The sequence below is a fragment of the Fusarium redolens genome, assembly GCF_020744475.1.
Source record: "Fusarium redolens strain MPI-CAGE-AT-0023 chromosome Unknown BKA55scaffold_6, whole genome shotgun sequence".
NCBI classification, from domain to species: domain Eukaryota; kingdom Fungi; phylum Ascomycota; class Sordariomycetes; order Hypocreales; family Nectriaceae; genus Fusarium; species Fusarium redolens.
The window spans coordinates 2,674,187-2,684,324 of NW_025763669.1; the positions used below are offsets into that span (position 1 = coordinate 2,674,187).

Below are 10,138 nucleotides of genomic sequence, written 5' to 3' on the forward strand. Positions count from 1 at the left end.
TAGCGATTTGGTTCCGATAGGGTCCTTAGTAGATTCATATAATTAACTAGAGGTGGTTATACAAGACAAGCAGTGCGCTAAAGATAAAAGCAAAAAGACGGGAACCATAAAACACTGAGCTATCGATACTCACCCTATCCGCCTGAAGATGATAAAGTTTTGGTCACTGGACGATAAGTCCTCGCGCCAATTCATTTGACATGTACGAAGTATCCTCCACCGAATGATTCATTCTATGACTCTTACCTCTAACAGGCCCTTCTAACCTGAGGTACCTAGATAGATGCTTGAGTGGTTGGCACCCCGCGTGTCGACAGTATGGTGGGGTACGACACTAAGAACGGGTCCCTCTTCGCAGGCGATGTAAATTTTGCGACGGAACCCACGCCTCTCGACTTTCGACATTGCGTTCTGCGCTGCAACCTTCAACCTCTTTGGTCATGTACATCGAATACGAACGCGCAACACTGCAAGAAGCTTTTAGCCCAAGCTTGTCGTGATCCAAACCCACGATCACTGCGTATTGCGTACCCCTCAGACCTGCGATCGGCACCCCATTCCTGCCGACGCTTCCAGCGCCTGAGCAAGCTCGCAGCTTTTCGCAACGATCCAACCTTCGCCCTCACGACAACCAGGAATAAACACTGCTCCTCCTAATAATGGCGATCGCTGCATCCGTTGATAGTCCCGTCAAGCAGCAGCTTGTGGATAAGCTGCCAAAGCGGTTCAAGGGCATCAAGTTTGGTATCCAGTGAGTTTGACTTCGTGTGATGGCATGGTCACCACTTTTACCTTGGACCTCCAAGCTGACTTTACACCCTTCGTTAGATCCAATCAAGATATCGCCAACCAAGCCGTTCTTGAGGTTTCCGACCGTTTGCTATATGACATTGAGAACAATCGCGCTCCATATCGCCACGGCCCTCTGGACTCTCGACTGGTACGTGATGCGGTTAACGACTTGACAATATTACAGTTCAAAACTTATTCTATTTCAGGGCACATCGAGTAAACAAGGAAGATGTTCGACTTGTCAGGAATCTCTCAAAGATTGCAATGGTCATTTTGGCCATGTCCGTCTTCCTTTACCCGCCTTCCATGTAGGCTATCTTCGCTTCATTATGTCAATTCTCCAGGAGATTTGCAAGGTAAACCAACCATTTTAGCATGCATGATTGTTTTGCAGAGGGCTAATGATTTTCTAGGACTGCGGCCGAGTATTGCTCGAAGAACCCGAACGACAACAGTTTCTCAAGGAACTGAGACGACCGTTTTTGGATAACTTGCGACGAACCCAGATATGCAAAAAGATCAATGAGCAGTGCCGGAAGATCAAGACATGCCCTTACTGTGGCTCCTTGAATGGCCAAATTCGAAAGATCGGTGTTCTCAAACTTGCTCACGACAAGTTTGTTGCTTACAACAAGTCAACTGCTGCGAAAAAGGTGCCCCCAGAGAGCAAGATCAAATTTGACAACTCCTTCAACGAGGCAAAACGCGAGAACCCAGAGCTGGACAAGCACCTTAGGAAGGCCATGGAAGATCTCAACCCCCTCAGAGTTCTAAATCTCTTCAAGATGATCAGTCCCACCGACTGCGAGCTTCTAGGTCTGGATCCTGCAGAGGGACGACCAGAGATGTTTATCTGGCAATTCCTACCAGCCCCTCCTGTCTGTATCAGACCATCCGTCGCTCAAGACAATGCGAGCAATGAGGACGACATTACTACCAAACTAGCTGACATCGTGTGGGTCAGTGGCATGATTCGGTCTGCTCTGCAGAAAGGCTCTCCAGTCCAAACCATCATGGAACAGTGGGAGTATCTACAAACTCAGATCGCCATGTATGTCAACAGCGACGTTCCTGGCCTCCAACAGCCCGGGTTTGGTAAAGCCACAAGAGGTTTCTGCCAGCGTCTGAAAGGCAAACAGGGTCGCTTCCGTGGCAACCTTTCCGGAAAGCGTGTTGATTTTTCAGGAAGAACTGTCATCTCCCCCGACCCTAACCTTGGTATTGATCAAGTCGCTGTGCCACAACTGGTTGCGAAGAACCTGACTTACCCAGAAAGGGTTCAGCGACATAACCTCGAGAAGCTTCGCCAATGTGTCAAAAATGGACCAGACGTTTGGCCAGGAGCTCAGCGTGTCATCAAGTCGGATGAAGGTGGCTATCTACAATCTCTCAAATTTGGTAACAGAGAGTACATAGCTCGAGACCTCAAGTTTGGTGATATCGTTGAGCGGCATCTTGAGGATAACGATATTGTTCTCTTTAATCGCCAGCCTTCCCTGCATAAGCTTAGTATCATGAGCCATCTCGCCAAAGTTCGTCCCTGGAGAACCTTTAGGTTGAATGAATGTGTTTGTGGACCCTACAATGCCGACTTCGACGGCGATGAGATGAACCTTCATGTGCCACAGACGGAAGAGGCTCGTGCCGAGGCCATCAATCTGATGGGCATCAAGCACAACCTGGCCACACCAAAGAATGGCGAACCTGTCATCGCTGCCACGCAAGATTTCATCACAGCAGCTTTCCTGCTGAGCAGCAAAGATCGGTTTTTTGACCGCAAAACCTTTACCTACCTTTGCATGCACATGATGGATGGGAAGACACACCTGGACATGCCACCTCCAGCCATTATTGCACCTCAATCACTCTGGACTGGCAAACAACTCTTCAGTATGCTGATGCGACCCAACAAGGACTCGCCCGTCAAGGTCAATCTTGACGCAAAATGCAGAGCTTACAAAGCGCGACCTGGCCAATGCCCCGATATGGACCCCAATGACGGCTGGCTTGTTGTCCGCAACTCGGAAGTAATGTGTGGCCGTATGGACAAGTCTACTGTCGGAACAGGCAAGAAAGATTCAATTTTTTATGTGATCCTCCGTGACTTTGGCCCAGACGAAGCTGTCATTGCCATGAACAGGCTGGCTAAACTATGCGCGCGGCAACTGACAAATCGAGGATTCTCGATTGGTGTAGGAGATGTTTTCCCGACAGAATCACTAAACAAAGAGAAGGAGAAACTTGTTGCTGTCGCCTATAAGCAGTGCGATGATCTGATTGAAACATTCAAGGCAGGAAAACTTGAGAAAGCTGCTGGCTGTAATCAGGAGCAGACACTCGAAAACTCCATGTCCGGCATTCTCAGCAAAGTTCGACAACAGGCAGGTTCTTACTGTGTCGACACATTAAGCCGTAACAACGCCCCCCTTATCATGGCCAAGTCCGGGTCGAAGGGTTCAGATATCAATGTGGCGCAGATGGTTGCTCTTGTTGGGCAGCAGATTATCGGTGGCTCACGTGTTGCGGATGGATTCCAGGATCGAACGCTTCCACATTTCCACAAGAACGCTCGACAGCCCCCATCGAAAGGATTCGTCAAGAACAGCTTTTACACGGGCTTGTTCCCTACCGAATTCATCTTCCACGCCATGTCAGGCCGTGAGGGTTTAGTCGATACGGCCGTCAAGACCGCCGAGACTGGTTACATGTCTCGACGACTCATGAAATCGCTCGAAGATTTGTCTACTCAATACGACGATACTGTACGGACGTCTGGAGGCGGCATTGTTCAGTTCCAGTTTGGTGCAGACAAGCTCGATCCTGTGGACATGGAAGGCTCGGCAGAGCCAGTTCATTTCCAACGGACATGGACTCATGCCGAGAGTTTGACAGTGGATAACAGCGAGACCTCTATGACGCCAGAGGAGATTCGATCCTTTTGCGATAGAGTGCTGGAAACTGAACGGCGGCGTTATGTCAGGCGCGGTTTACTGCATAATGAGATTTTGGATTACGGGGATACGAGTGATTATGGTATTGATGAGCACGAGGGTGCCCGAGGATTCCTCAAGGCTATTGAACGGCATGTCGAAGGGCTGGCATCAAAATTGGAGACTGTACGAAAGCTGGCTGGATTCAATGGTGGTGCCATGGTGAGGTCAACTGCACAAGACCACGCAGATCGAACTGCCAAGGTGACGCTGTCGACTCTTCGACTCTTCATCAAGATGTGCCTGGAGAAGTACAAGAAGGCGCATGTTGAACCTGGACACGCCGTCGGAGCTGTCGGAGCACATTCAATTGGTGAGCCAGGTACCCAAATGACACTCAAAACTTTCCATTTTGCCGGTGTCGCCGGTATGAGTATCACGCAAGGTGTTCCCCGAATCAAGGAAATCATCAACGCATCAAAGGCCATCAGCACACCTGTCATCACATGTCCTCTCGAGAACAACGAGCAAATCGAAGCAGCTCGGGTTGTGAAGGGACGAATTGAGAAAACCTATATCTCGGATGTCCTTCGGTTCGTTGAAGATGAATGGCGCACGACAGAAGGCAACGTTGTGCTGCAGATCGACTCCGCCGCTCTTTCAGATATGCACCTTGGCATTGGCCCTTATGATATTGCTGAGGCTATTTGCAAGCAGCGCAAACTCAAGGTGCAAAGAGATGATCTATCGATCGATGGAGAGCGGATTATTGTTCGCGTGCGAGATGCCACCGATCCGGCGACAAAGAGGACTACGGCTCGCAGCAAAGCCGCTGCCGCTGAGACTGGAGACATGCTATTGAGAGCCAACTTCTTACGCCGGTCGCTCCCCAATGTGCCCATATCCGGCTACCCTGAAGCCACGCGTGCGATCATTCAAACATCGGAACAAAGCACTCATACTGTGCTTGTTGAAGGCTACGGTCTCCGAGAATGTATGACTACCGAGGGTGTTATTGGCACAAAAGCCCGTACCAACAATGTCATGGAGTGTCGGGATGTACTTGGTATTGAAGCAGCTAGAACTACTATTGCTGACGAGATTGGTGAGGTGATGGGCGATATGGGCATTGATCCGCGACACATGCAACTTCTTGCCGACGTTATGACCTACAAAGGTGAAGTGCTCGGTATTACTCGTTTCGGGTTGTCCAAGATGCGCGATAGCGTTCTGCAGTTGGCTTCATTTGAGAAGACCCCGGATCATCTCTTTGAAGCTGCAGCTGGCATGAAGACCGATCAAATTGAGGGTGTCAGTGAGTGCATCATCATGGGACAAACAATGTCGGTCGGTACTGGTGCTTTCCAAGTTGTTCGCCGCTTGGGTATCCGGGAGGGAGATATCAAGCAGAAACCAACGCTCTTCGAGGATGCGTGGGCGGAAGAGACAGCACTTAAGCGCAAGGCTCGCCGAAAGGTCTGAGAACAAGACTATGTCTATTGTACTGGATTACGATGCGTGGTGTGACGGATGCACGCCGATATAGCGATACCATAAGAATTGTGATTTTAGTGCTTGGGTAGAGGGTATTATTATATTATGAATGTCATTTATGATATGAATAAACATTCGGGAATCAGTGGTAATCTCTCTAATACTTTTTTGAGGTCATAGATGTTTCCTGGCCTAAATGCGGCCACTGATGCAGCAGGTCCAAACAAATAACATTTCGTCATACTTTGATCCACGTGATCTCAATAATACATGGCACCGTGAATGCCACATGAGAGTGTGGCACATATCAACAACAACGCCACTCTAAAAAGAAAACGTACAACATGTGTGGAAGATATGCACTGGCCCTGGTGAGTATGCGGTGATATATATCTTATTGGTGGTTTGCTAAATACGACTTACAGCGGCCGTCGCAGATCCGTCAGATGCTCGAGGAAGATGGACTAGAGATTGATAATGCATCAGAAGATGCCGGAGATGGCGCCCCTCGAAGCAGCTATAACTTTGCCCCGGGATATAACGGCGTCGTTTATCGCGCCAGCATACCAGGTCAAAACGGTACACAGGAAGATCAACGACGTGGGGACCAGAACGACGTCACTCAGGATCCTGAGCACCCAAAGAACTCTATCAGTTACAAATTACAGTCAATGAAATGGGGCCTCGTCCCTTCGTGGACAAAAAGGAACCCTGACTACGGTTCCATGTTGAAGACCATCAACTGTCGTGATGACTCACTCAGCTCACCTGGAGGGATGTGGGCCAGCATGAAGACGCGCAAAAGATGTATCGTGATTGCTCAAGGATTTTATGAGTGGCTAAAAAACGGAAAGGAGAGGTTACCTTACTATGTGAAACGGAAGGACGGACATTTGATGTGCTTTGCCGGCCTTTGGGACCGCGTGCAGTTTGAAGGTAATGAATACCTTGCAAGATGTCGCTAAAGCAGGACTGACATTCGACAGGGTCAGGAGAAACACTATACTCGTACACAATCATCACCACCAGCACCAACTCGGAGCTCAAGTTTCTTCACGATCGCATGCCCGTAATACTTAATCCCAACTCATCGAGTATTGCGACATGGCTTGACCCATCTCGAAACCAGTGGTCCGACGAGCTGCAAGGACTTCTGAAGCCGTTCGAAGGAGACCTGGATATTTATCGGGTTTCTCAAGATGTCGGCAAAGTTGGCAACAACTCACCCACCTTTATTGTTCCATTAGACAGCAAAGCGAACAAGTCAAACATAAAGAACTTCTTCAACAATGAACGACAAGGGAATCAGGAGTCATTACAGCTAGCGGTAGATGAAGGAACTCAAGGTTTGAAGGAGGAACACGCGATGCAAAGTGAGACTGTTCAAAAAAATAGGCCACTGGTTATTAAAGAATCGACAGCTGTAAAACGTAAAGCCAAAGAGAGTCTTATTCCCCAAAGCAATCAGAAGCGGCAAAAGCAGGGTCAACTTAGCGCAATGCAAAATAAAAGGCAGAATAAAAAGAAGCCTAAAGAGGAAGGTTTAAGGAAAATAACTAAGTTTTTTAAAGATAAATAATAATAAAAAATTAGTATTTTATAATAATTAAAATTTTTAATTTAATTTATTTTTAATTATTATAAAAATAAAATATTATAATTATATATAAAATAATATTTATTTTTAATATATTTTAATAATTAAATATTAATTTAATAATATAAAAAATAAAATTAAAAGGTTTTTTTTCCCTTTTTTACTTTTAGCCTTATATAAGGCTATTAAGCTTTTTAGCTTTTTTATTAATAATTTAAATAATAAAATCCTTATAATAAATTATTATTATAAAAGTTAAAATTAAATAAGATTTATTTATTTTAATAATATAATTATTACTTTAATTAAATATTATTAATATTAATTATATCTTAATAATTAAATTAACCTTTTTTCTTTAACTTATTTAAAGGAATATTATATTTAATTTATTTATTATACTTTTAAAGTATATTATTTAATTAAACTTTCCTTTTTAACCTTTCTTATTAATAATGTAATAATTATATTACCTTAATACTTATTATATAATTAATTATAATCTTAATCTAGCTATTAGGCCTATCTTAAAGGTAATTAATAAAAAAGAACTTATATAATATTTATAATAATTAATATTATTATAAAATAATTCTTATAAAAAGGAAAATTTAACCTTATTAAAATAGCTATTTTAATTATAGTTTAATTTAATTAATTAATTATATAAAAAGAAAATTTATATTAATTTAATTAAATTAAATTAAATTAATAATAAGCTATTAAATCTTAAAGTTTTAAAAATAGCTTTAAAAGAAAGTTATTATTTTTAATTAAATAAAATAAATTCTTTTATTACTTTTATAAATAACTTAATTATATATAAAAAGTAATTTCTTAATATATTTATAAAAGTAATTAATATTATTAAAAAGCTACTTTTAAATTAATAAAAGGAGTTTATATATAAAGTTTTAAGATAAATATAAGGTAAAAGTAGGGTTTAGAAATTCTATTAAAATTAAAATTAAAAGAATTATATTAAGTTTACTTTAATTAAGTAAGTTAATAAAGGATAAATTAACTTAAAGTTATAACTTAATTAATTAAATATATATAATAAGGTATATAACTAATTAACCTTATATATAAAAATAAATAAAATAAAATTAATAAAAAAGTAATAGTCTAAACTAGGGTAAAGTTTTAATATATAATTAAATTTTATTTTATTATTTAAAATACTTATATAAATATTATTTAAATAACTGCTTTTTTATTTATTTTACTTTATTTATTTTTATATATAAGGTTAATTAATTATATATTATATTATATAAAATTAATTAATTAAGGTTAATTTAACTTTTATTAATTAACTTATATAAAACTTAATATAATTCTTTTAATATAAAAACCCTACCTTTACTTTATATTTATCTTAAAACCTTTTATTTATATATATTAAAGAGAATATAAAATACTTATTTTGCTTTTATAATTATTTTAATAAGCTACTCTTTATACTAGGCTAAGTTACTTATAAAGGTAATAAGGAAAGCTATATCTTTTACTATTAAAGGCTAGTTATACCTAAAGGCTTTTTTTAAATTTATTAATTTAAATATCTTTTAATTAATTTAAGCTAGAAATATTATATTTCTTAAGTACTTTAAATTTATATAATTAGTTAAATTAATTAAGTTATAATTAAAGATAATTATTTTAATTAAATTAAATTTTCTTTTTAAAAAAAAGATCTTTTTAATAGTTATAATTATTATATATAATATATATATTTTTTACCCCTTACTTTTAACCTTATAAAAGGCTATCTAGACTTTTAGCTTTTTTATTAGTAATATAAATAAAGAGACCTCTATAGCAGGCCATTGTAATAAAAGTTAATATTAAATAAGGTTTATCTGCCTTAATAACGCAATTGCTGCCTTAACTAAGGAGTATAAATACTAGCTACAGGTCTTTATAATATATAATAATCTTTTCTTATAGCTTACTTTAAGGCTAATTTAATTATATTAATAAGATTATAATTTATTATATAATAGCCCTAATTGGGCTATAAGCTATTATAAATAAGTATTATAATAATAATTATAATTAATATTAATAAATATAATTAATAAGGAAAATTAAGTTAAGTAATTTTTTCTTCTTTTTTTTCTTTATTTTTAGCCTTATATAAGGCTATTAAGCTTTTTAGCTTTTTTATTAATAGTTTAAATAATAAGACCCTTATAATAGGCTATTATTATAAAAGTTAGAATTAAATAATATTTATCTGCCTTAACAATATAATTACTACTTTAACTAAGTAATATAAATACTAGTTATATCTTAGCAGCTAGATTAACCTTCTTCCTTTAACCTATTTAAAGGAATATTATATCTAATTTATCTATTATATTTAAGTATATTATCTAACCTAACTTTCCCTTTTAACCCTTTTTATTAATAGTATTATAGCTATACTGCCTTAATACTATAAAATAGCCTATAGCTATATAATTATACTTATTATATAACTAATTATAATTTTAATCTAGCTATTAGGCCTGCCCTAAAGGCAGTTAATAAAAAAGAACTTTATATAATATATATAATAGTTATTATTATTATAAAAAACTTCTTATTAAGGGGTAAATTTAACCTTATTAAAGTAATTATTTTTAATTATAGCTTAATTTAATTAATTAATTATATAAAAAAATATATTATATTAATTTAATTAATTTAAATTAAGTTCATAATAAGCTATTAAGTTATAAAGATTTAAAAATAGCCTTAAGAAAAGATTATCTTTTTTAATTAAATAAGGTAGCTTTCCTTACTGCCTTTATAAGTAACTTAGCTATTTATAAAAAGTACCTTCTTAATATATTTATAAAGGTAGCTAATATTATTAAAGAGCTGCTTTTAAATTAATAAAGAGTTAAATAAATATAAGGTAAAGACAGGGTTTAGAAATTTTATTAAAGTTAAAATTAAAGGAATTATATTAAGTTTATTTTATATAAGTTTATTAATAAAAGTTAAATTAACTTAAAGTTATAACTTAATTAATTAAATATATATAATAAAGTATATAATTAATTAACCTTATATATAAAAATAGATAAAGTAAAATTAGTAAAAAAGCAGTAGTTTAAACTAGGATAAGTTAGGTAATATACTTAAATATAATAAATAAATTAGGTATAATATATTATAAAGGTTATTTAAGGAATAGTCTTTTAAATAAGTTAAAAAAAGAAAATTAATTTAGCTATTAAGAGGTAAACTTATAATTAATATATATATTACTTAATTAAGGTAGTAATTATATTATTAAGGTAAATAAACCTTATTTAATATTAATTTCTAT

The 10,138-nt window shown here is 37.2% G+C and overlaps 3 protein-coding genes across 3 annotated transcripts; all 3 read left to right on the plus strand.

The window, feature by feature from the left end:
* The first annotated feature begins 76 nt into the window (after window positions 1-76).
* Window positions 77-878, plus strand: BKA55DRAFT_338428 (uncharacterized protein). Its single transcript, XM_046185745.1, has 3 exons — window positions 77-202; window positions 256-751; window positions 829-878. Exon 2 carries the CDS (start codon window positions 319-321, stop codon window positions 655-657), a length of 339 nt encoding a protein of 112 aa, XP_046051522.1. The 5' UTR covers window positions 77-202; window positions 256-318; the 3' UTR covers window positions 658-751; window positions 829-878.
* On the plus strand, window positions 660-5,204 carry BKA55DRAFT_538320 (uncharacterized protein; the record flags this gene model as incomplete). Its single annotated transcript, XM_046190023.1, has 4 exons — window positions 660-751; window positions 829-940; window positions 999-1,148; window positions 1,206-5,204. 4 exons carry the CDS (start codon window positions 660-662, stop codon window positions 5,202-5,204), a joined length of 4,353 nt encoding a protein of 1,450 aa, XP_046051523.1.
* A 303-nt stretch (window positions 5,205-5,507) lies between these two features.
* Window positions 5,508-6,874, plus strand: BKA55DRAFT_565644 (uncharacterized protein). The gene is made up of 3 exons (XM_046192542.1): window positions 5,508-5,587; window positions 5,642-6,152; window positions 6,203-6,874. Exons 1-3 carry the CDS (start codon window positions 5,561-5,563, stop codon window positions 6,793-6,795), a joined length of 1,131 nt encoding a protein of 376 aa, XP_046051524.1. The 5' UTR covers window positions 5,508-5,560; the 3' UTR covers window positions 6,796-6,874.
* Window positions 6,875-10,138: the final 3,264 nt, after the last annotated feature.